The 25757-nt window shown below is 53.8% G+C and overlaps 1 protein-coding gene across 6 annotated transcripts in view; it reads left to right on the top strand.

Moving 5' to 3' along the window:
* The first annotated feature begins 467 nt into the window (after positions 1-467).
* Plekha6 (pleckstrin homology domain containing, family A member 6) overlaps positions 468-25757 on the top strand; it is a 42098-nt gene continuing 16808 nt past the window's right edge. For 2 of the 6 annotated variants that reach the window (XM_013017467.1, XM_013017466.1), the window contains exons 1-13: positions 468-590; positions 3831-3935; positions 5037-5109; positions 7518-7618; positions 11172-11374; positions 12829-13311; positions 15037-15553; positions 15967-16053; positions 21246-21326; positions 22243-22311; positions 23442-23522; positions 23773-23922; positions 24676-24771. In XM_013017467.1, the coding sequence (XP_012872921.1) occupies positions 489-590; positions 3831-3935; positions 5037-5109; positions 7518-7618; positions 11172-11374; positions 12829-13311; positions 15037-15553; positions 15967-16053; positions 21246-21326; positions 22243-22311; positions 23442-23522; positions 23773-23922; positions 24676-24771 (2148 nt within the window). In that variant the 5' untranslated portion in view covers positions 468-488. The remainder of the gene's footprint in view (positions 591-3830; positions 3936-5036; positions 5110-7517; positions 7619-11171; positions 11375-12828; positions 13312-15036; positions 15554-15966; positions 16054-21245; positions 21327-22242; positions 22312-23441; positions 23523-23772; positions 23923-24675; positions 24772-25757) is intronic. The other 4 variants (XM_013017469.1, XM_013017468.1, XM_013017471.1 and 1 more) reach the window with 3 other exon arrangements.

Here is a 25757-nt window from a genome sequence, read left to right as displayed (position 1 = left end):
TGGCACTGTGGCTCAAGTGGTAGAGCACTAGCCTTGAGCTGAAGAGCTGAGGGACAGCACCCAGGCCCAGAGTTCAGGCCCCACGACAGGACCCAAAACAAAAAAACAAAATAGAGCTGAGGTTCAAGTAAGTAGAGAACCAGCCTTGAGTGAAAACATTCAGAGATGGTGACCAAGTCCTGAGTTCAAGTCCCAGTACTAGCACACACACACACACACACACAAAAAGGCATTCTAGAGTCTCAGGGTCTAGATTTTTGAAACAAATTATTAGGAAAGAGAAGAAACAGCCCAGGATGGCTGCTCTACAATTCAAGAGAGCCAAAGGAACTGCTGAGATGACATTTCATGACCACCTAGAGGATAATTTTGTGCTGGCTCTTGGACAATGGGAACAGGGTGGAGAGGAGGGATGGTGTTTCCCTTTACTCTTGGGCTCTGACTAGTCTCTTTCTTCTGGTCAACTTGAAATCAGATCGGCCTTGGACATGTCCAGTAAAACAGGTGGGAAACGCCCTGCTACCACCAACAGCGACCTTTCCAACCACAGCATGGTGTCCGAAGTCCCTCTGGAGCGGCCCAACCTCCGGGTGAGTCCAGCCCACAGGGCAAGCTGGGAAATGCCCTCAGCACATACTTTGTTGGTTCTCAAAAACTCCTAGGAGCCAGGCATTAGTGGCTCATGCCTGTAATCCTAGCTCCTCAGGAGGTTGAGATCTGAGGTTCAGAGCCAGCCAAGGCAGGAAAGTCCATGAGACCCATCTCCAATAAACCACCTGAAAACTGGAAGTGGCGCTGTGGCTTAAGTGGTAGAGCACTCTACTTGAGCTGAAGAGCTCAGGGACAGCGCCCAGGCGCAGAGTTCAAGCCCCACGACTGGCCAAAAAAAACCCAAACAAACAGAATCTCAACTCTCACCTCAGTGGTGAGAGCTAGTGAGAAATTTTTAACAAGAGAGTGACATGATTATATTGTGTTTTAGGAAAAAATAACCTAATTTATTGCCCAGGATAGATGGCAAGAAGAGATGGATGGGGATCTAAACTAATGGACCTTGCGAGGAAAAAATAGATTAGAACCGAAAAAATAGATTAGAACCTTATTAAGAAAATAGTCTCAGCCAGCACCAGAGGCTCACACCTGTAATCTTAGCTACTCAGGAGGCTGAGATCTGAGGACTGCATTTTTGAAGCCAGGCTGGGCAGAAAAGTCCATGAGACTCTTATCTCCAATTAACTACCAAAAAGCTGGAAGTGGAGCTGTGGCTCAAATGGTAGAGCACTAACCTTGAGCAAAAGAAAGCTCAGGGACAGCACCCAGGCCCTGAGTTCACACACACACACACACACACACACACACACACACACACACACACACACACACACACACACACAAAGTTAAAATGAAGATAGATTGAGGCTGGAGGTTTGCCTCAGCAGCAGAGCATTTGTCTAGCCTGGGCAAGGCCCTGGGTTCTCTCCCTCCACTACAAAGTACTCCCCCTAAAAGAGCCACTTGGGTCAGGGCATAGCTCGAGAGGGAGAATGTCTACCTAGTAAACACAAGGCCCTGAGTTCAAGTCTCATTATTTCCCAAACACGAGAAGTGGAGGAAGGGAGGAAAGAGTATGAGACCCCGCAGATTTCTGGTATGGGTTGTGGGTGGATGGGTGGATTTTAGCACTGTTCACTAAGGAAGGATATAGAACAAAGCGACTTGGGTAGAATGAGTTTGGCATTTCCCTTACTTAATCCTGGTCAGACATTTGGTTAAATGGACTAGCACTAGGAGAAAGTCTTAAGTTTGGGTTGGAGAATCTTTGTCATGTTGCTGGTTGAAGCAGGGCCATAGATGAGCTTATTCAGGTGTGATATGTAATAAAACCTCAAAATAATAAAAGTTTGGCTGAGATCTGCCAGCCCTTAGAACAAAGGGAGACAGAGAGGGAGCAGTCAGAGAGATAGAGAGACTGAAAGGCAAACATTAGTGGGGTGGAGAGCAAAGATGAGTCTCGGGCAGGAGAGTTAGTATTGGCCAGTGGTATATAGTGGTCAAGGGCTGACCAATCTTAATTCAGTGGAAATGGAAGAGCCATTGCAGAAAGAAGTAGAGGTGATTTCATAGTTGTGAGAAGAGGGAAGATGGGCTCTTCCCAATGCCCAACCCTGGAGAGGGGGGAGCAGGGAGGGGTCTCGCTTTATAATGGACAGAGGACGAGGGTTCAAAGGGACTTCAGGGCGTGTGGGAGTGGGAGAGACACAGATGCTTTGGGGTGGAGAGCCGGGAGCATGCTGGCTGAGCAAGAGCAGCCAGCAGGAGAAAGACCCAGTGAAGACAGATGAGAGGAGCGGGTAGCAGAGCGGCCTCAGAGGAGACAGGAGCTCAGGTGCTCCTGGGAAGGAGGCGGAGGCTCCTTCTTTTGACCTTGGAGGGAAAGAGGCAAGGGCAGTGGAGAAGGCAGTCATTTTCTGGGTAAAAGGGTGTGAAATTGAGGAAGTCCGTGTCTGTGTCGGACAACTTCCATTTCCTCTGTGGGGAAAGTCAGGTCTGCTGTGGGAGGGCAGAGGGTAGAGGCTGGAGGACAGGGGAGATGGTAGGGGTGGCGAAGAGAGGTGCCATCCAGGGTTCTGTGGGTTTGTGATGACCTCATCTGCATGCAGTATACATTTTTTTCTCCCTAATCTAGTTGTGAGTCCAGGCAGAGTAGATAATTTGATTAATTTGAAATAATGGACTTTTAGAAAAGATTAAGCCAAAAGACAATGGGTGGGGCTTTTGGAAATGATTGGGGAGAAAAATAAGTAAAATCAAAAAGTAGGTGGTGCATCCTGGACAAAAAGGGGAGTGGGGGGCTGGGAAGATGGCTTAGTGGTAGAGTGCTTGCCTTGCATGCATGAAGCCCTAGGTTCAATTCCTCAGTACCACATACACAGAAAAAGCCAGAAGTGGTGCTGTGGCTCAAGGGGTAGAGTGCTAGCTTTGAGCAAAAGAAGCTCAGGAATAGTGCCCAGGCCCTGAGTTCAAGCCCTAGGAACAAGTGTGCGCATGCACGCGCACACACATACACACACACACACACACACACACACAAATGGGACCAGTGTAATTGAAGATGTGGGTGACAAAACATCTTGGGTGCTGGTGAGGTCTAAGGTGCCATCCTAGGAGGGAGTGGCTGGCATGGGGGGGGTGTCAGGAGTAGATAGGTCCACATAGTAAGAAATCAGGGCATCCGTGGGACCTCCCAAGGACAGTGGCATTTCCTAAGGTGATTGCAAGACTGAGAATGAGGAGGGTGTTATCCAAACCCTCAGATTCTGAAAGAAAGATCTAAAAGCTGGTGGTGATGAGAGGTAACCAGGAAGAGATCAGGCACTGGTGCTTCGAGGATTGTCACCAGAAAAGAATGGCAGTGTCCCGGGGCCGAGGAGCTGGGGAGCACTATCCCCCAGTTCTCCAGGGTGTCAAGCACGAGGCAGCGAGGGCTCAGAAAGCATATGGTATAGGGGATTGTCTCACGGTCAGTGGGTTCTAGAAAGCCTGTGGGAAAGCTGGGGAGTAAGGAGAGAAAGGGAAGGAAGGACAGGACGGGAGCGAAAGAACCGATAAGACCAGGTAGGACTATTATTTTGAGACCCACTTTAGAGATGAGGAAAAGAGTCAAATAATTAAAAGGCCATGACCTTGACTTAGTAACAACAGACCCAGAACTCACACGAGGGCCTGTTAACAGGAGGACACTCGGGGGCCAGCTAGAGCTGCAGCCCCCAGCAGGACAGCACGAGAGGAGGGGAAGGAAGTGAAGCCGTCTTCTCTCTCTGCCTCCCTAGGCCACTCGGGCATCCCGCAAAGCCATCGCCTTTGGCAAGCGCTCCCATTCCATGAAGCGGAACCTCAATGCACCTGTCACCAAAGCGGGCTGGCTCTTCAAACAAGTAAGGCGGGGCTGGGAAGGTGGCCTAGTGGTCTAGTGCTTGCCTTGCATGCATGAAACCTTGGGTTCAATTTCTCAGTACCAACACACAAAGAAAAAGCCAGAAGTGGTGCTGTGGCTCAAGTGGTATAGTGCTAGCCTTAAACAAAAAAAGAAGCCCAGGGACAGTGCCCAGGCCCTGAGTTCAAGCCCCAAGACTGACAAAAAACAAACAAGTAAGGCTGCCCTGCCATTCCACCCACTATAGCCCCTACCTTCGCATTGGAAGTCCTCTGTGCTAGGGGCCATCTGTATAGTTTGTTTGTGAATGAATGTCCTAATTGTATAAAGACTCAGAGAGAGCCGGGCGCTGGTGGCTCACGCCTGTAATCCTAGCTACTCAGGAGTCTGAGATCTGAGGATTGAGGTTCAAAGCCAGTCCCGGCAGGAAAGTCCATGTGACTCTTATCGCCAATAAACCATTCAAAAACCAGAAGTGGTGCTGTGGTTCAAGTGGTAGAGAGCTCACCTTGAGCTGAAGAGCTGAGGGACAGCGCCCAGGCCCAGAGTTCAAGCCCCACAACTGACCAAACAAAAAAAAGTCTCAGAGAGGTTGAGCATCTTTCCCAAAGTCACACCGAAGGCTTAGTATGACATTTGGGAATCCTAGTGGGATTTCTGCAGGGAAGATGCAATGACTTTGAAATGTGCTGGGTCCCCAACCCAGTGGAGCCTGCTGCTGGCTCCTCCCTACAGGTCTTCTTGCTGAAGTAGGCACAGGGGCGTTCAAATCCAGAGACCCACAGGTTCTCCCCAGACTGACCTTCCCATTTCCTTGCCCGCCCCTCTGCTCACCTACTCTGTCTCATCTCTTGCCCCTTGGCTCTTCCCTGCTAAGGTGCAGAGCCTCAGTGCTGGATGACGCTCTGGGAGATCACGGGCCGTGATCTCATGTCAGTTCCCAGTGCCTGAGCGCTCAAGGGGTGCTGCCTCATGTTAGTGGCAGAACTGTAGCCAGAGCCAGGATGTCCTTGGAACTCGTATGGCATCTACCTCCTCTTCCATACCCAGCTCTCAGCCACCCCTCCCCGCCCCCCCCCATGTCTTTCCACGTGTTCTGCAGGCCAGCTCTGGGGTAAAGCAATGGAACAAGCGCTGGTTTGTCCTGGTAGACCGCTGCCTCTTCTACTACAAAGGTGAGCTCTCTCTGGGAGGGCAGAGCCTGCGGGGCCAGGGAGGCGGGGCCTCATCCTGCCTTACCCCTGGGCACTGGCAGGGCCTGCGGGGCCAGGGAGGTGGGGCCTCATCCTGCCTTACCCCTGGGCACTGGCAGAGCAAGTCTCCCCACTGTAAGTGGCGGGGGGGGGTCCCACATTTGTTCATTCACTCATTCAAATGGTGGTGACTTCACCCTTGTGGGGCAGAGCTGTGGTCCTGGCTGGTGATAGTCATTTGGATGGGGAAGCCCTGGGATGGGGTGGGATGGGGGGAAGGAGGTCACCTCTAGTGGAGGTCTCTCATGTCCCATGGATGCGTGTTCTGGTCCATGACACAGGCATGTGCCAGTTTTTGTTCTTTGCCCTGAGTTCAAGCCCCATAACAGACCAATAAAAAAAATGCACACAAGCAGAATATGCCAAGCAGATCCAGAGGGCACAGGCAGGGGCTGAGGGCCAATGATGCTGTGGGTGTCGTCTGCTGTGTCTAGGAAGCAGGTATGGTGGATGAGGGGAGAGAGGGTGAAAAGATCTAGCAGACGAGAGGCTGTTTGCTCCACTTCCTCAGGCCTCCTGGGAAGTTTGGTAAATCATTAACGCTGACAAACAAGAATTGCACTCATTGACCCCCTGGCCCTCAGCTCCGCTCCCTGAGTTGGGGCCGGCAGGGCTTATGGCTACCTGGGCCAGGCACAGAGAAGAATCCATAACTGGGAGAGAAGAATCTGCCTGGGCCTAGCACTGCCATCCAATAGATGGACTCCGCCTGGCAGGGGTGCTGGGACCTGGATGTAATTTGTCCCTGCCCAGACTCATGTTTCAATTTGATTCCTATGCAATGATGCCGAGCAGTGAGGGATGAGTGGACTCAGCCTACACGGCTGGTGTCAGAAAGCAAGGAGGCCACCTTCCGGTTTGGTTTGTTTCCTCTGGAGCTTAGCAGATGTGAGCACCAAGCTCTTGGACCTCCCAGCTTCCAGAACCGGCAGCCAAAATAAATCCTTTGTCAGTCACCCAGCCTCAGAAAACTGACCAGGGAAGCGTCGTGTCCCCAGGCCACTTCTCAGTGGACTGTGATGCCATCTTCCATCCTTTTGCCCCTTTTCTGCAGAGACCCTGGTTTTCCCCCTTGTCTTCTGATCCAGCCCCAAGCCCCTCCTGCTCCTTCAGCTTACCCTGACTTCTGGAGCCTGCCAGGGTCAGGGGTGGGTGGACAGAGAAGCCCAACCACAGACCAAGTGTCTTGTGGATGTGCTCAGGGAAGATGCAGCACTCTGGGTGTTGTAAGCCCACAGCAGTTTATCTGACGATTCTTAACTGAGCCATAATGGAAGATTTTTCTGAGCCTCTCCCTGGGAATGAATAGCAGTCCTAAGGGATGAGGAGGAGGGAAGGTCCTCTTGTGGCCTAATATTTGCCTCCCCCCTCCCATGCTCCTGCCTTCCTGGCTTCCTGCTGACAGCTTGGGTCCATAGATAATTCATCAGGCTCCTTTGCATACCCAGAGTGAATTATGTAACAGCCCAATTGTCAGCCTGACTCCACCAGCAGAGGCCAGGGCTCTGTGTATAGTGTGCTTTCCTATGGGGAATTAGGGCCTGAATGGGGTCTGCGGAGGGAAAGGGTAAAGCAGGTTGCAGGGGGGGTGGGGGGGCTGGGAGAACCTTAGAGGTACCTGAAGCCAGCTGTGGTGTGCACACCTGTAATCACAGTGTTCAAGAGGCTGAGACAGGAGGGTTGTGAGTTTTGAGGCCAGCCAGAGGTGCATAGCACCATCCTACTCAGAATAACAGAGAGAGAGAGAGAGAGAGAGAGAGAGAGAGAGAGAGAGAATAAGAGGCTGGTACACCCTGTCATGCTCTGTCCTGTCCCCTTTGTCCCTTTGCTGCATGTATTGCTGTTGGACTGTCCTGTTTTGGAGGCCAAATAGAATAGGGGTGAAGAATGCTAGCTTTGGAGTCCAGTCCTAGGTTTAGAAACCAAACCCATGACTTACTGCTTAAGGAACCTTGAACAAACTCCTCAGCCTGTTTGTTTCAACTTCCTGACCTGCCAGCTGGAAACAGTAGTAGGTACTTGACAGAACCACAATTGACCAAAGCACTAGAGGCAAACACCTGACACCATGCACTTGATATGGGCACTACTTTCACTGACCACTAGAGGGCACTGTCTAAAATAGCATCTAGACCCTGGAATAGCCCCTCACCCCCATGCCAGGGAAGGCCTGTTGGGGGGTGCTGGCCTTGAGTGTCTTGACTAGCCATCGGCGGATATCAAGCACTCACTGTATTTATCACAGTAGAGCTGATGAGCGTCTCGCCCTCCCTTCTGCCCAGGTGGCCACACACCCATGCACACATCTTTGTGCTTCTTTTCCCTTACAGATGAGAAGGAAGAGAGCATCCTGGGCAGCATCCCTCTCCTGAGCTTCCGGGTTGCAGCTGTGCAGCCCTCAGACAACATTAGCCGGAAGCACACATTTAAGGTCAGTTGGCCCTCCTCTCCCAGGCCAGTGGGGAGGGACCCTGCTCTTTCTAGAAGCCCAAATGATGGACCACGGGGAGAGGAAGGAGAGGAAGAAGGGGTGGCCACCAGGAGCCCCCCCCGTCCCGTGAAGCTTCGTGAGGCTGAGCTGGGGTCTCCTCTCCTCCTAGGGGTGCAGTGGTAGTTGCTCCCAAGTGGGTCGGTAGAGGTGGGCCTGTGACAGCCACTGTTACTACTGGGAAAAAAGTTACAACCTGTGTCCTTGGACCTTCTGCCTAGCAGCCTGTCCTGAGGAATCTCTTCGGGGATGAGAGCCATAGCTGGTAGGGTTTAGGGTTCAGAGATCTTTTCTGGAAAGCCTTTTTCCCTACTTGAGACTCAGGGAGCTGGACCACCATTCCCCTTTTAGTCAAACTTACATTTCAATCTTCAGAGAAAATTAAGTGTTAACTTTTGTTCTAATCCCAAACTGCAAACCTTATGTAGGCAATAATCGTGTGTGTGTGTGTGTGTGTGTGTGTGTGTGTGTGTGTGTGTGTGTGTTGCTGGGGATGGAATCCAGGGCCTTGTGCATGTTTGGCAAGCAAGCTCTGCAGCGCTGAGCTACACCCCGGCCCTGTAGACAACAAACGCTTGGAGAGGACAAGCGCACAGGAAAGTGGGGCTCCTGCAGAAGCCCCGGGGGACCCACCTGGCAAAGATGTGCCTGCAAGCCAGTGTTTTTCCACATTTAAAAATTCATGACCCATTAAAAACTATAAAAGTCTCCTGCCCTTTTTGTGTCTTGTGATACATAAACCATAGGCTCCTTTCCATTTCCCAAATAGGAAATTATAACGTGGACTCTGCATGTGTGACTGAAAAGCCCCCTTTTCCCTGCTTTTAAGGGTTTTGCTGTGGGCTGAGAAGTTGGCTCAGTGGTAGAGCGCTTGCCTTGCATGCATGAGGCCCTGGGTTCGGTTCCTCAGCACCACAGTAGCAGGGGAAAAAAAAAAGCCAGAAGTGGTGCTATGGCTCAAGTGGTAGAGCGCTAGCCTTGAGCTGAAGAGCTGAGGGACAGCGCGCAGGCCCAGAGTTCAGGCCCCACGACCGGACCCAAAAAAAAAAAGGGGGTCTTGCTGCTCAAGACCTTTGAAACCTTAGGCAGTGGGGTTAGGACACTGGACCTGTGGGCCTTTCTGTCCTGTGGACTCTAGTCACATGGCCACAGAACGGAGGTGGGCAGCACACACTGGCCCTGTCACTGGGAGCAGGGAGGACCTATTTGGCACATAATTAGTTTCCAGCCCGCCAGGGCCTCATGTGCCAGAGGTGTGAAGAGAGTGAACAATTAATAAAACTCTTGACTGCAGGGAGCCGGGTTCTAGCTGGGGGAATACGAACAGGCTGTTTAAGTAACAACAAACACAGACACATTGGCACCCACACACCATCCGCAACCCGTCTCCCCCTTCCCACCAGACCTGTCAGAGACACACACATCCCAGCTTGGAGCTGTGCCAGCAGCAGGCATCAGATCAGTGTCCTGGAATGACTGGCACACATCCTGCTGCAGAGCCCAGACCTCACTCCTTTGCCTACCAGTCTCTCACCCCATCTTTCTTTCCCCAAAGCCTGCACTGTCTCTTTAAGGCCAGGCTCAAAGGCCACGGCTCAGTGGGCCACAAAGGGTTCTCACTGTGGCTATTCAGGGGCCCTTCCCCAGGGAAGGGAGGGGAGCTGAGACAGACAGACAGGAGGCTTGTCCCGCTGTGGCCACCAAGCAGAACCCTTGTATGACCAATAATGAAGAGCCAGAAACTGTCCCTGCTCAGGCTACGGCTGAATGCCTTCACTTCTTTCTAGCACAGCCTTCGCCTGCAGGGCCCTGCCCTCAATTCTCCTGTCCCTTTCATAGCTCCAAGCCCCTGTCCCTAGTCTCTCCCCAGTCAATAGCCCTGTCTTTTCCCAGGCCCTCTGCTTCCCCCGCCCCCCCATCACCAGCACTTGTCCCCGGGTCTGTGTTTATTTCTTGTGTCCCCTGGCATGTTTTGTCCCCAGCGCGAATGTGAGCTCAAGTTCAAGGGCACATCTTTGCTGTCCTTGGGAATGGCGCCCCCAACGAGCTACACACAGGCCCTTACCGGATGCTCACTGAATTGAGGGATTCATTCTTTGCCTACTCATACTGGGCCTAGAATGTACCAGCCCTGCCTGTGTCACCAGCTACCCCATACTAGCCCAGTATTCCCCACCCAGAGGGCTCAGCCCAGCCCCTCGCCACCCCCCCCACCCGCCTTGGGCTGTCTGCCTCTGTGTAGATTCAAGTCCCAACAGCCTCCTTACAGCTGGCCCCCTGGCTGGCCCTCTCCTACAGGGTCCTCAGCTCTGCCCACGTGCCCGGCCCTCTGCTGGACCGTGGAGACAGCCAGTTGGGTCCAGAGGAACACGGCCAGTCCCTCCCTGCCTGATCCTGCTGAGTAATTATTTTCAGGCTCCTGTCTGCATAATCCGGGGCTGAGGACAGGCGGACATGGTGCAGACCTGGCTTCAGGCAAGGGAGCCTCAAGAAGGCTGGGTCCCGAAAACATGGGTGGAATTTCACCTCTGAGGCTCTCAGGCCTTAGAGGAGCCTTGTGCCTCTCCTCCTCGGCCCTCCATGGGCCAAGGAGGGGTCAGAGCGATTGAAGCTCCCTCTTGAGTCTCTGGATCCTTACTAGAACCTTCCTGTTTAGTGAGAAAAGCCCAAGCTTTCTTGGGAGGTTGTGAGTCTTGCTTAGAGAGTACGCAGGTGCTGGAAAACCAATTGGAGTCCTGTGGCCCTTCTTCCTGTAGCTCAAGAACACTGGGTGTCTCAGTCCTTTCTCATTAAGTTGGTTGTAGCCCCTAAGGCCAGAGAAGAGCCCTGGCCCCTTCATGGGCCATGGTGGGTGCTCTCCTTTCCATTGGTGACCAGGAGTTAAAAAAGGGGACAGTCCATCCTCCCCTCCTCTTGTTCCTCACCGTTTCCTGCCTCCTGGTGTCTGTCTTTCCCTCTGGTGTCGGTTGACCTGTTCTCTGCTTCTCCTGACGGCGTGAGGACCCCTCCTCCGACAGGAGCTGGCTTCTGGGTTCCCGCCCGCTGCGCCTGCTCACGGCCACCAACTAGGTAGTGTGCTCTGCCCGTCTGTCAGTGCGTTCCCTTGCATGCCAGTGAGAGGGCGCCGCGGCCTCCCCTCAAGGAAGGGCCGGGGCCAGCTCCCAGCAGTAAAGCTGGGCTCACTCAGCCATCGCCCCCAGACTCTGGGTAATTCCTTTTCAGTTCAAATGCGGAAGGGAGGGGAGAGCGGGTGACTAATTGTCCCTCTGGCTTCTAATCACCACAGGTGGGGCAGGTAGGCTTACTTGGCTACTGGGCTGCCTGGTGCCATTCAGACACCTACTCAAGGCAGATGCTCTATGCCAGCTGGTGCCCATGGGGTAGCCATGTCGCCCCCCCTCCTCATCTTGCTCCTGAGCTCCTCTGGGGAAGAGCTGCAGGCTGAGGAAGGGCCTGACTGATGGCCCTCTCTGGGCCTTGGTGTTCTCCCCTGCAGGTGACCGTGTGCTGGGTAGACGAGGCCGGGGCCAGTTCCACGCACTGCCTCTCCCCACAGGCCGAGCACGCTGGAGTCCGCACCTACTTCTTCAGCGCCGAGAGCCCCGAGGAGCAGGAGGCCTGGATCCAGGCCATGGGGGAGGCTGCCCGGGTACAGATCCCCCCAGCGCAGAAGTCGGGGCCCCAGCCTGTGCGACACAGGTGAGTGCCAGAAAGGAGAACATTCTAGAAACTCTAGGCTCCATGCCACTGCAGCATTCCGCGTGCTGGCGTAACACTTTGGAGAGTGTGGGAACTCTTTCCTTTCATCCAAACAGGGCAGATGGAGTCCCAGCCCCTGTCCCAGCACCCTGTTTGGCTCCTCTTCTTCTCTCTGCCCCTCTACAGGGCAGATGGAGTCCCATCCCCTGTTCGGCCACAGAGAAGTTGGGTGCCATTGAGGCCAGGAGCCAAAGGTGAGGGTGGTTTGCTCATGCTCAGCTGTGTGTGAGCACACAGACTTCGGAGGAAGGGGGACTCAGGTTTGAATGGCCGTTTGGTCGCTGGGCCACAGGGTGACTGTCGTCTGCCATTGTGGATCTGAGTTTCCTGTCCTCAAAAGCAGCCATTATGCTCCCACCGCTCCCAGGGTGGCGGTGGGACAGCAGAGTCTGTGAAATCCTCGACAGACAGCAAACACTTACCATCTGGCGCTTCCCACACCATCGTCACCCCCAGCCTCCGGGCCTGGCTCTCCCTCCGCTGGGGATAAGCCTGAGCTAGGTGTGAATGGGCATCTGGAGGAAGGGGTCTTGCGCGGTATAGACGCCAGGTTTAGACATGTGTTGTAGAGATATTTACCCAGCAGTGTCTTCACAGGCTTGCTTGAATATGTCAAACTCAGGGAGCCGAGGGGAGAACGTCGTCACAAAGTGTCATCTTTGTGCACTTCTAGAAGTTCCTTCCTTCATGTCAGAAGTACTTACTGAAGCATAAAAGTGTTAGATGTTATGCCACGTGCGTGGAAATGCAAGGGCAGCACATCTGCCCGTCCCCGCCCTCAGGGAACCCACAGGCCAGTGGAAATTCACTCGGGGAAGGGACATGTTTTGGAGAAGGGAGTTGGCATGGCTTATGTGCCCATGGATTTGGTGACACTGACTCCTGTCTGCCACCTGCCACATTTGATCTTACAGCAGCCCTCTGAGGAAGGCGGCATCTAGACCTATTTTGTTAGTGAGGAGCCCAATATATAAGGAAGTAAGTGAAGTAGCTTTCCCTGGGAGATGGTTGGACCTGGACCGAGTCTCCGCTGCTAGGGACAGTCACTGCAAGGCAGCTTCAGTGCCGTGCCAGCCCCGCTTGGGGAGGGGGATGAGGGACAGAGGAGGCCACGATTAGGTGAAGGCAGGATTCACAATGAAGTCAGCAGAAAGGAGTGAGAGTGTCCCAGGAGGAAGACAAAGGGTGAACAGCAGCATACATCGTCATAACCGCTGCCCAGCTGGAGTAAGGAGCCAGAGCTTATGGTTTGGGAAGCAGAGTTAGATATCTGTGTACCCTGGCTCCATGGCCACCTTCTTGCCTATTCCTCTCCACTCACTCCCAGTCTGCCACCCCTGCCCGTTCTCTGCTGGGCCAGAGATACTTAGGACTTTTTCTTTGGCATCCTGCAGCCATGAGAAGCCAGACTCAGAGAACATCCCACCCAGCAAACACCATCACCAGCCACCTCACAACAGCCTCCCCAAGCCAGAGCCAGAGGCCAAGACGCGAGGGGAGGGGGACGGCCGAGGCTGTGAGAAGTCAGAGCGGAGGCCTGAGAGGCCCGAAGTCAAGAAAGAGCCTCTGGTGAAAGCCAATGGCCTTCCAACCGGGCCCGAGCCAGCCTCGGAGCCTGGCAGCCCTTGCCCCGAGGGCCCCAGGATCCCCGGAGGTGGGGAGCAGCCGGCCCAGCCTAATGGCTGGCCATACAGCTCCCCAAGTCGGCCAGGGAGCACAGCTTTTCCACCTCAGGATGGGGAGATTGGGGGGCACCGACGGAGCTTCCCACCACGTACTGACCCTGACAAAATTGCCCAGCGCAAGAGTTCTATGAACCAACTTCAGCAGTGGGTGAACCTGCGCCGGGGCATGCCCCCGCCCGAAGACCTTCGGAGGTAAGGCCCACTGGGGGCCCATACCGGGACTTGAGTAGTGTGATGGCTAGGGCATGGGCGAAGGTGATAACCTGTGAGGCAGTTCCTGCTAGACTTTCTGGAAGCCGGGCTTAACTGGGAAGCCAGGGCAGTCCCTTGATATCTAGCTTGCTCAGTCCTTCCTATACCATGGCTTCAGCTTTAGAGTTTGGCCACTGCCCCTGATTTTGACCTGTCTGTTTCCTTAAAGGAACAGGAAAGTTCTGGGGTTTCTTCACAAGACATTGGGTAGCCCAGGATTCAGGCAAGTCAAGGGCAGCACCTTGAACTTACCCTGGTTTGAACTCAGGGTCTTGAACTGGCTAGGTAGGCACTCTACCACTTGAGCCACCTTGCCAGCCCTCTTCATTTTGGTTATTTTCAAGATAGGGTCTTGCTCTATATCCAAGACAGCCTGGATTGCAGTCCTCCTATTTGTGCTTCCCCATGTTGCTGGGATAGCAGGCATGAACCATTCCACACAGCCGTTGGTGGAGATGGAGTCTCACAAACAGACGAGTCTTGAACCTTGCTCCTCTGGACTCCACTTCACAAATAGCTGGGATTATAGGCTTGAGCCACAGGTCTAGCCTCCCCGCCCCCCATCATGGTGCTTGAATTCTGGGCCTAGGCACTATCCTTCAGCTCTTCAGCTCAAGGCTAGTGCTCTACCTCTTGAGCCACAGCACCACTTCCAGTTTTCTAAGTGGCTTATTGGGAATAATCTCACGGACTTTCCTGCCCAGGCTAGCTTTGAACCACGATCCTCAGATTTTGGAGCCTCCTGAGTAGCTAGGATTACAGGCATGAGCCACTGGTACCTGGCAGGTCTAGCCTTTTTAATTCTTTCTTTTTAAGGGAAAAAAACCCAGTCCATTGGTTTTAATACTGTCTTTGATAACTAATTTACTTTTTTGGGGGGGGGGTCCAGTCGTGGGGCCTGAACTCTGGGCCTGGGTGCTGTCCCTCAGCTCTTCAGCTCAAGACTAGCGCTCTACCACTTGAGCCACAGCGCCCCTTCCAGCTTTTTTTTTTTCTGCTTATGTGGTGCTGAGGAATCAAACCCAGGGCCTCATGCATACAAGGCAAGCATTCTACCACTGAGCCACCTTCCCAGCCCCCAATTTACTTTTTTGTCCAGTGACTGCCTTCCACATATTTGGGAACATTTCCTGGGCCTGACAGTGTGGGCAGTGGCCTTTCCCTGAGGGTACAGACAGCTTCAGGATTGTAGGGTGGGCCTCAGAGCCCTGTGCCTGGGAGACACCGCCCTCTAGTGGCAGAGCTGAGACTCACTGCCGGTGGTCCCGTTCCTGGTGAATGGGCCTCTTGAGGATGAGTCCCAGGAAGCTCTCCAATCTTCTGGTCATTTGTTCTCTTCCCTGTCTTAAAAAGCATTTGATAAGCTGGTTCACACTAGGATGAAGATGGCTAAAAAGGCTCAAAGGTTCCTTCAAGGGCATTAAAAAAAAAAAAAGCTCTGAGTGGTGTAGTCTCTGGCCCCAGAGAACCAAGGGAAGAAGGGACTCTCCCCAGCCTATGGAATAAATCTCAGTTAATGGGTGATGGCCACCCCTAGGTGCTCAGAGGCTGGCTCCCCTGTTGAAGTACCTGCTTGATGCTGGCTGACATGGTGGGCTGGAGCACGGGCACAGGAGATGTACCACTTTATCTCTTCCCTTACCATGTCATCCCTCTCTCTCTCAGTCCCTCTAGGTTCTACCCTGTGTCCCGCCGGGTCCCCGAGTATTACGGCCCCTACTCTTCCCAGTACCCTGATGATTACCAGTACTACCCACCCGGCGTGCGGCCGGACAGCATCTGCTCCATGCCGGCCTACGATCGGATCAGCCCACCCTGGGCTTTGGAGGACAAGCGCCACTCCTACCGCAATGGGAGCGGCCCGGCCTACCCAATGCGGGACTGGAAGGAGCCCGCCGGCTACGGGCGGCAGGATGGCACCGTCTGGATCCCCAGCCCCTCCCGGCAGCCAGTCTATTACGATGAGCTAGACGCCGCCTCCAGCTCCCTGCGCCGCATGTCTCTGCAGCCCCGATCCCACTCCGTGCCCCGCTCGCCCAGCCAGGGCTCCTACGGCCGGGCCCGCATTTACTCCCCGGTCCGCTCTCCCAGTGCCCGTTTTGAGCGGCTGCCTCCTCGGAGCGAGGATATCTATGCTGACCCCACCACCTACGTGATGAGGCGTTCTGTCAGCTCCCCAAAGGTGAGCCAGCAGCCTGCTCGTTCATCTTGGTTCCCTACGATGTCTGCTGAGGAGGGGCGGAGGTGCTCTGGAACATGGGCCGCCAGGTCCAGTGATCTGCCCAGGGCTTACAGTACCACCCCAAGGAATGCTGCTCCAGCCATTACTTTGTCTCCTGCATAGGAACCTTGCTCTCTCCCTGTTCCCAGATCATGCTAGAAACCATGCGATCTATGGCAAAGCAGAGGGAGGGAGTCTGTCTTTTCCAATCTCGAGGACTTGGGTAGATTGTTCGGGGGGTGGGGAGGGCACTGCTGTCCATTTTAGCTTGAAGTCTGCTTTGTGACAGATTGCCCTAACCTTGAATCTCAGTTGTGCAGGAAGCCGTGTCCCAGCCAGACCCTCTCATCTCTGCAATTCCCTTTCTCTTCCAGTATGATTACCTGGGAGACAGGCGGCCAGTCCCCGCAGGACTGTTCCCTTACAACTACCCACCATCCCCCACGGTCCACGATAAGATGGTATGTCCTCTCCTCCCCTCCACCTCAGGACCTCTCCTCTCTGCCTCCACCCAAAGTAGAGCAGAACTGGGGAAGGCATCAGGGACACTCTAGGCAGCCTCTGGATGCCTCCTCCCTCCTGGGGACCAGCATAGTCTGGTGCCAATTACCTACTCTTCCCCTGTGTCCCAGGGCGAGGAGCAGGATAAGAGCTGAGTGTATAAACTCCTGATCCTCGTGATCGGGCACAGCTCTCCTCTTCAGCCTGCAGGAGAAGGGGCCCGGTCAGGGCTAGGATTATGCATGGGGGTGAAAAACCAGCCTAGAACTCCTGGTAACAGACAAGAGCTTCCAAACTCCTCCCCTCCCCCCAGATGTATTTGCTTCAAGTTTACTCTTTGCCTAGGGGGCCACCTTTGGGGAAAGGTGAGGTGTTTGAGGAAGAAAGTTTTCCATGTTGTGCCTGCTCCCCTTTCTTCTCCTTTTTCTGTTTGCCTCTTTTTCTGGAATGTATTTCCTGGGAATATTTGCCTCCTTCTGGAGAACTTTGTGCACATGTTCCACTCGGGACCAACAGGCACATCTCTGGTCCATACGCAGCAGCAGGACGCCAGGGCGGAGGGGGCTGGACAGGAGGGCAGGGCTGCTGCTCAGCCCACATGCCAACTCTGCCAGTATCACAAAACCCTATTGGATGAACCCATGGCAGGTGTACCCTTCCAGAAGCAACCAATTCTTTCAGAAAACTCAGACACAGCTGCTAGCAAGGGTAGTCAGACTGCTGTGGCAATGCTCGGTGCTCTCCAGGGGGCGTGAGGCAGACCTGGGGAGGGCTCGGGCCCAGCGTGCCCCTCCTCCACCTGTGTGCCCTCACCTCCTCCCTTCCCCAGAAGCACTCAGGGGCCAAAAGAGACAGACTTCTCCTTGTCATTGCCCAGCTAATTCTTAACTGCTTTGCTTCTTCTTCCTCTTTTGTTTTTCTGATTGTTTTCTGTTGTGTGTTCCTGTTTGTTTGTGTTGCTGGTTGGCCCCTGGGCCTCGGGTTCCGGGTAGGATGAACTTTTAGATCTTCAGTTGCAAAGAAACCTAGAGTATTTGGACCAGCAGGTAGGCAGAGCTGGTGCCCTTGCCATTCCACTCCCTCTGTGTGTCCCCCCTCCCCTCCCATTCCTCAGCTTCCACCTGACAACCTTTGTTGGTGCCACAAGACACAACAAAGTGGCTCATGTTTTGATTTGCTTCTTCACACCCCGCTCCTCTCCAAAGCTCTCCAGGGAAGCTAGGGGTTTCCTGGGGAAAGACTGATATAAATGGGCATGTGAATAACGAACACCACCCCACATTTCTCTAGTGTTCAGTCCAGATAGAACTTCTCCCAGGGGGCAGATGAGAATTTGCTTTTTTTTTTTTTTTTTTTTTTCTGGAGAGAGGAAGAAGTAGAAGAAACTAGAAAGAGCTCCTGTTGAGCTCAGATTCCAGAGCTGTCACTGAGCCTGAATCTGGAAGTCAGCTCGTGTGTCAACAGGTCATTATTAACCCTGCTAACGTGTGAGCTAAGACTGCCCTAGGTTGACTTAGAGATTGACACTAATTTAGTATCATTTGCATAGACAGCTCATGAGCACCAGGATTCAGAGGCACTGATGTCAACTCTGTTTGCAGGCCAAGCAAGCAGTGAGTGTTTATGCAGTCCAAGCTGTTGGTTACTTGCTCCCTGGCTCTAGGACACCAACCCCTGGATACCTTGCTTTTCGTGTCTGTGATAGGCCAGAATGCTGGGTGTTCCTGCAGTAACCATACACATGCTCAGATCTGTGCACACAGTGTCAGAGGCCACCCGGGATGGCGGCATGACAGCCGCCACTATAATTAGATGCTTCCTCTGTGCCCAGAATTACTAGAAGCAGAATACAAACTAACTCATTTAATCTTTATAATGATCCTTCAGGATAGGTACTGTTATTAAACCCATTTTACAGACAAGGAAATGACCAAATGAGTCTGCCGAGAATCCAGCCAGTGAAGAGCAGAACTCGGGGTGTGATTTGTGGTTTTGACCCAGTTTAGGTGGACAGACGTCAGTTAGGTGAAGGGCTGCGGATGAATCCCATCGGGCTTGGATCGTGCTCTTGAGGTTGCAGGAAGGACCGTGAACTTGACGTTAGAGGACTTGGCTATGGCTGTGTGTTCTGGCCCCACCCATGTGGCCTGTTACCTCACAGGGCCTCCCTGTCACCCAAGGCACTGGAAGGCCTCGGTTTCATCAGTAGGGTTGGCTCCTGGGCCTTGAGTGCTTTGCATTCTTTTTCCAAAAGCCCCACATGGTATCCATACCATGAGCATAAAGTCTCAATACCTGGCTATCCTAGTACTCAGCACAGGGGGGCTGGGTGTTAGGCTGGGGGCTTCCGAAGTCACCTGCCAGAGGCCTCCTTCTGGATAAAGGGTATCATCCTTAGGCAGCATTGTAATCCAGAAGCCAGGCGCAGCCACTCAATGCCACACTCGCCCCAGCGGCTGCTGTTCACAAGGACTTTTTCAAACCTCGGAAACGGCTCTTCATTGTTCTGAGCCTTTGCTGTTACAGATATAAAACAGGCAGTATAGCGCTTGCCCTGTCTGCTTCATTTGTAGACAGGTGGACAGGCGGACAGGTGGACAGGCGGACAGGCAGACAGGCGGACAGGCACTCTCTGCCAGGCTCCATCGGAGAGGATAGTGACTGTGGCTGCAATTACCCACAACTCAGCACAGAATACCCATTGGGTAGCATTTACCACGCAGCCAGCACTGGGTCAGCCACTCCCTCTACTTCACTAACATTTTGGAGAGTCAGAGGGAGCACACAGAATCTTCCTAGAGGAGATGCTCAGATAGGCTGAAAGATCCCCAAAGCGTAGCACAGGGGAGCAGGCCAGGAGGGCATCCTGCTTCCCGGGGCTGCTACTGTAGCAGGAGTGAGGTCTGAGCATGCTCAGGAAGCACCTGGGCCTGCCTCTGCCTCTGCCTCTGCTCCGCCCCGCTCCCCCTGCACCTCACCCACTAGGCCACATGTTCTCACACCTTCTCTGTGCACATGTTCCAAAATGACAGCTCAGCTTGAGCATGGGGTTTTTAGAGAAAATGTGTTTGTCATCCTGTTGACATTTTTTGTGCAGGTCCTGGGGCTTGAACTCATGGCCTGGGTGCTGTCCCTGCACTTTTGTGCTCAAGGCTAGCATTCTATCACTAGAGCCACAGCTCTACATCTGGTTTTTTGGAGAGTTAATTGGAAATAAGACTCACAGACTTTCCTACCCTGGCTGGTTTCAAACTGTGATCCTCAGATCTCAGCTTCCAAGTAGCTTGGATTACAGGCATGAACTACTAGTGCCCAGCACAATTTTATTTATTAACTCTTAACTCTTAGAAAGCCTCAACTTTCTCCTGGAAAAGCTCCCCCCCCTCTTCCTCCTCCTCCTCCTCTTCCTCCTCCTCCTCTTCCTCTTCTTCTTCTTTCTCTCCCTCTCCCTCTCCCTCTCCCTCCCCCTCTCCCTCTCCTTCTTCTTCCTGCCCTAGAGTTTGAACTTAGTACTTGTTGCTCTTGCTTGGCTTTTCCACTCAAGGCTGGCCCTCTACCACTTGAGCCTCATCTCCACTTCTGACCTTTTACTGGTTAATTAGAGATGAGTCTCTTCAGCTTTTCTGCCTAGACTAGCTTGAACAGGGATCCTCAGATCTCAGCCTCCTGAGCAGCTTGGATTTATAGGCGTGAGCCACTGACACCTAGCTCAGAAGCACTCTTTTGAAAGCTCTCTACATCACACTTTATCCTACAAGAGAAAGTTCCATTTGGGCTAAAGAGGTAGGAGAATCACATGCAAGAAAGGGTTTTAAGCCGGGCGCTGGTGGCTCACGCCTGTAATCCTAGCTACTCAGGAGGCTGAGATCTGAGGATCGCGGTTCAAAGCCAGCCCAGGCAGGAGAGACCGTGAGACTCCTATCTCCAATAAACCACCAGAAAGCCGGAAGTGGCGCTGTAGCTCAAGTGGTAGAGTGCTAGCCTTGAGCTGAAGAGCTGAGGGACAGCGCCCAGGCCCAGAGTTCAAGCCCCACGACCGACAAAAAAAAAAGAAAGGGTTTTAAGCATGTTGTCTCCCTGGGGGAGTGGTTGCAGGGAGCCTTTCCTGTCGCCGCGCATGGGCCAGGTTTGGACTTTTGCCTAAAAGGGGTTTCAAGAAAAGACAAGAGGTCTGCCTTTTCCAGGTTCCTGTAGAATCTTCCCAGTTGTAGCTCCGTCCCTCTTCCCTCAGTCACGTTCCCTCCCCAGAGCCTTTCCTGCACACCTCCCTCTGTCTTCTCCTACTGTCTGCTGTGGGGCGAGTTAAAGGGACACAGCCAAGCCCCCTCCCTGACAGATTGTGATCCTCTCACACTGAAACAGTGGGGGGTGAGGGGGGGAATGAGGGCAGCACGGATCCATTTGGTTGACCTACCTTCTCTCCCTCCTTCCTCTCTTCATTTTTCTCTTTCCCTCCCTTTCCCTTGACATCTTCCCTCTCTCATTTTGCAAATAATTTTCCCTCTCCGTGTTCCTAATGGTCCTTGAAATACAAAGATGACCTAAGGAGAGCAGTGTTCCTGTGTCCGGTGTCCCTTTAACATGGCTCCCTTGTCATGGCCTCCGTATGGCTCCCAGCGCCATCCAGGATGCTCATGGATGCCGCCCGCCCGCCCAGCTCTGGAAGCTGTGTTTAGCACTCTTTCTATCTGAGAGCCAGGGGAGGGCCGGGAGGCAGAGGGGCCATACCTGTTGGTTTCCAAAGGCCCCCACAGAGAGCTTTGCTTTCTTTATTGTTTGGTTTTCATGCAGATTTAGGGAGATTGGCCTTTCTCACTGTGTGGTCTTCATCCCAAAGCTGTGTGAGGACTGGGGCCAGAATGACAGCCTTGGCCAGTGTGGATGAGACTGTAGCGATCAGGTGTCCTAGAAGAGAGTCTCTAGACTTCGTCCATGTTACCAGTGAGGCCCAGGGGCCTCCCAGCCCCCTAATGTGGCTTTTCCACCAGGGCAGTCGAGTGCTGCTTCTGAGAGAGTTCACAGGGGTGAGCGATGGGCACTGGAGGCCCCAAGGGCAGCTGCCATTCCCTGTTTCACGGGCACAGGAGGGTTAGGGGTGTGGAGCCTGTACGTGGTGCTGAGTGTGAATCGTCCGTTCCTTCCTCTGCTGCAGATGAGTGAGAGCGAGACTCTCATCAGTATGGTGAATCGCATGGTGGAGAACTCCTCCCCCAGGGCCCAACTCTTCATGCAAGTAAGGCCTCTGCCTGCCAGCATGGGCCCTGTGGGCACCATCTCAGCTGCTTGTGCATGGTCGGGTCACCCCATCGGGGATGAGGCGCTCTCTGCCCAACCCGCTCATCTGCCAGGCTTCATCTCCTCTGAGCCAGGCTCTACCTGGTCTCCCCACCCCACCCCAACTCCACGTGTCACCTCCATTCCTCACCTTCATGAGTGAATCCAAGGCCCATCTCCCAAATCATCAAAATAGCCAGTGCCAACATCTCACGCCATGCTGGGGACTGCGAGCTGCATTTTCATGTCCACACCCGCTGCTTTCCTGACAGACCTGGGGGGGGTGGTAGGGGTGAGAGGGGCAACAACGAGCCATCTAGTGCCAAAGGCGTAGAGGGTGCTATGGCCACTTGCTCTGTGATCAAGGCTGGGCACCATTCGCTGGGCCCAGACTCGCTTCTGGATTCCTGCCAGTCCTGGCTTAGGCCCAAGCCCTGTGGTCAGTGGTCAGTCTGATTGTGGCCAGCAGTATTGAAGCATTTCCACTGCCCACTCCTGTCAGACTCCTGGGTTACATCCCCTACGTGGCAGGGGGGCTTCACGAATGTCCTTGTGGTGATTACCAATAAGCCCCTGGGAGTTGGCCATCCCTGCAGCCCCTCACAGCAGCAAATCTTCAAGCTGGAGGGGGAGGAGATGCGGAGTGCGAGGCCAGCAGAGTTCTGAGCTCCCCGGATCATGGGAGGACAGCTGGGATGCAGTCTAGATGCTCATAGCCAGGGGACAGGGATCAGCTCCGGTCTGGGGGACGGAAGCCAGCGGAGGTGATGGATTGTAGTCTCTGGCAGGGACTGAGCAGGGCTGTGGTGCCAGCCTTCCCACCTGCATGCCCTCACCGCGCCCCTGCGGCAGTAACCAGCCTCATGTTCCTGCAGGTCCCTCCGTACCCAGAAGTGTTCCGGGACGGCCTCCACACCTACAAGTTAAACGAGCAAGACACGGATGTAAGGGCAGCTCTCCCTGTCCACCGGCAGCCTCCTCCCACTGCCTCCCTCATCCTTGCTCTCACGTGGCTCTTTCTCCATCCATCTCTCTCCTCCTGGTGGCGTTTCATACACTGGAGTCATGTCCTTCCTCACCACACACATGTCATTCTACTACTTCTCATCTCCCTTCTTTTCTGGACCTTATGACCACCTCACCCTGGCCTCCTGTGCTGGCTCTGGAGCCCCTGCCTGCAGCAGTGGGATCTAGCTATGGCAGGAACGTAGGCTCCATTGGGAGAGAAATCCATCAGTCTGACCTGTGCCCAATATGGCATTAGTACCTGCAGGTAACTGAGAGGCCCATGAGCCGTTCCTGAGCTTGGGAAGTGTCGGTAGTAGGCAACCCCAGGCAATAGCAGGTGGCAATAGAGGATTCACTAACTGAGTAGGGCCAGGAACAGTACCGGTAGCCATTAGGAAGAATGGTGGGTCAGGGATAAAAACAGCCTGTGGGAAGGGCCTTGAAGTTAAAAGGCCTACAGGGTAAGAGAGAGCTTGGGAGGAAGGATCCAAGGGTGACATGAGTGGAGGGGCTGACATGGAGAACACAAGTCAGAAGAGAAGGCTGTCCCGGCCTGCCTCCCCCAGCACCACTGCAACTGCTTGTACAAGGGAAACAGCAGGCCTGGGAACGCGGAAGGGCCCGGCCTTGAGGGATGAAGAGATCAGAGTCTTAGAATGAGAGACAGGTCCTGTGAGGCTGAGGGGCCAGTTCACCTCATGCAGAAAGAGTGTTCCCACGCCCCGCCTGCCCCTCCCATCCAGCCAAGGAAAGGTGGCCATATTGTCTGCTTCACCCTCTGCCATAGCATCCAGGCCAGAGGATGCGGATACAGGAGCCACCACTTGGCTCTCAGCCCCTGCCTCTGACACAGTTGTTCAGAGAATTAGCCCATCTTCTCTCCCAAGATAGAGATTGATTTTCCTCCTCTTGGGAACCTCCAAGGTCAAAGGTGAAGACCCAAGTTCATTAGTAGGAGGAAGAGGCGGTATCCAGAGGCCAGGCCTTGCCAACCCCTTTTCCTGGTCCTCATCCAGCCATGTCCCTCATCCTCTTCTTTCTTCCTCCCCCATCTCTGGGTCCCCAGAAGCTGCTGGGCAAGTTGTGTGAACAGAACAAGGTGGTGAGGGAGCAGGACCGGCTGGTGCAGCAGCTCCGGGCAGAGAAGGTGAGAGTCTGGGGTTGGCCTTGAAGCAGAACTGGCTGGGAGAAGATATGGGTTGATGTCTCCATCTTTCATCTTGTGTTTCCTTAGACTTCTGTCCAACCTTAGAATTGCTGAAGGTCTCCCAGGGGCCAGAGCCCGAGGACTCCATTCCCTGACCTGCCTGGCTGAACCTAGTAGGGGTTGAGGCATCTGCCCCAGAGAGGAGTGATCGGAGTGACTCATGCTGTCCTTCTGCCCTGCCTTTCTCCAGGAGAGCCTGGAGAGTGCCTTGATGGGGACCCACCAGGAGCTGGAGATGTTTGGAAGCCAGCCCGCCTATCCAGAGAAGCTGCTGCACAAGAAGGAGTCGCTGCAGAACCAACTCATCAACATTCGGGTGGAGCTGTCTCAGGCCACCACGGTAAGGCCTGGGGGCCTGGTCTGTGGCCTGCCATCTCCTGTGCGGGCCACCATGATGGGGCGATGGGGTTCCTCCCTGAGGACCACAGCAGAGTACACCTACCTTGGAGTGGCATCAGCACAGAACTTAACACAGCCTTGCAAGCAGACAGCACGCATGCCGGCCTGCTCATTGCATGGCACAAACCACAGCAGTGCCAGGATTCCTTGGGGGACACAGAAAGCTGAAGGCTACTGAGGGCCCTGGCAGTTCTAATGCCTCTGGTGCTCACTTCTGCCCTCTGCCTTGAAGAAGCTGGGCACGGGCAGAAGTACTGCTACCCTGGTTGCTTCCCAGAGGGCTTGGTCAGCTCCTCTAGCAGTTTATATGATGGCTGTAAGCCATCGCAGCAGGAAAATGTGGCCTGAAAAGAGGAAGGACTCAAAGCAATAGAGGAAAACAACTCTTCCCAGGCCCTTTTGTCCCTCCATGACTCATCCTTCAACTTGGGCAGAAGGCACAGGAGCCTCGGAACTGATGCCAGTCCCTTTCCGTGTGTCCACGTGCCTCAGAGGGATTTAGCTTTCTATTCCAGTCTGCAGTGTGATGCTGTTGCCACTCTTATAAGACTAGCATTTGCTTGTCTTCAGCATTCCTCCCGTTCCTCTGTCCTCCTCCCCAGCCCTCAGCCCTCAGGCACCTTCCCAGACCCTGTCTCAGGACAAGGAAGGAGGCCTTGGCGGAGCAGCTTTCTCAGTAAACCCTTCCTTGCAGGCACTGACCAACAGCACCATGGAGTACGAGCACCTTGAGTCTGAGGTGTCGGCGCTGCATGATGAGCTGTGGGAACAGCTCAATTTGGACATCCAGGTGAAGAAGGGTCCCAAGCTGGTGGCAGAGGGCTGTGGGCTGCAACTCCTGTGGTCCTTTAGGACAAAGGAGACCAAAATTGCTTAGTTTCTTGCTTTAACAATCTCAGTGTAAGACAAGAAGTCAGTCCGGAGGCAAAAGGCTTGGGCCATTTATGAGAGCTGTAATTGGAAACATTTGGCATGGAGGCAGAAAGATGGTCTGATGATTGTGTGTGTGTGTGTGTGTGTGTGTGTGCGTGCGTGCGTGCGTGCGTGCGTGCGCGCGCACGCACAAGCCTCTGTACTCAGGCTTCAACTCGGCTTGGGCACGGTCTCTTAGCTTTTTCACTCAAGGCTGGTACTCTTCCACTTGAGCCACAGCTCCACTTCCAGCTTTTTGGAAAGAAGAGTCTCACAGACCTTCCAGCCTAGCTGGCTTTGAATAGCAATCCTCAGATCTCAGCCTGCTGAGTAGCGAGGATTACAGATGAGAGCCATGGGCACCTGGATAAGCCTGCTCCTTTTCTCCATGGACAAGAGCCGCAGGGGCCAGGGCACAGATGCAGGTGTGCTAAGGTGTGAATGGAGAGGTGGGCAAAGCAGGAGCTCCCTGTTAGAACAGGAAGGGAATGTGGCTCAGTGGTAGAGTGCTCGCCTAGCATGCATGAAGCCCTGGGTTCCATTCCTCAGCATCACATAAAAAAGCCAGAAGTGGTGCTGTGGCTCAAGTGGTAGAGTGCTGGTCTTGAGCAAAAGAAGCTCAGGTAGTGCCTAGGCCCTGAGTTCAAGCCCCACGACTGGGGAAAAAAAAGTGAATATAAATATCTCTGATATCAGAAGAGACCAGGAGCATGCTGCACAGTTTTAGAAAGAATTATGAGGTGCTCCTGGCACTGAGGCAGAAAGGTGGTCTAATGATCAGGGAGAATTTTCCTTCCTTTCTTCCTGTCTTTGGTCTAGTTCTGCAAGCTCTGTTTCTCACATGCAATTATGATGCCCGGGCAT

Source organism: Dipodomys ordii, unplaced genomic scaffold (genome assembly GCF_000151885.1).
Source record: "Dipodomys ordii isolate 6190 unplaced genomic scaffold, Dord_2.0 Scaffold35, whole genome shotgun sequence".
NCBI classification, from domain to species: Eukaryota; Metazoa; Chordata; class Mammalia; order Rodentia; family Heteromyidae; genus Dipodomys; species Dipodomys ordii.
The sequence above is the reverse complement of the archived record's forward strand: the minus strand, read 5'-3'. Positions and strand labels throughout refer to the sequence as shown.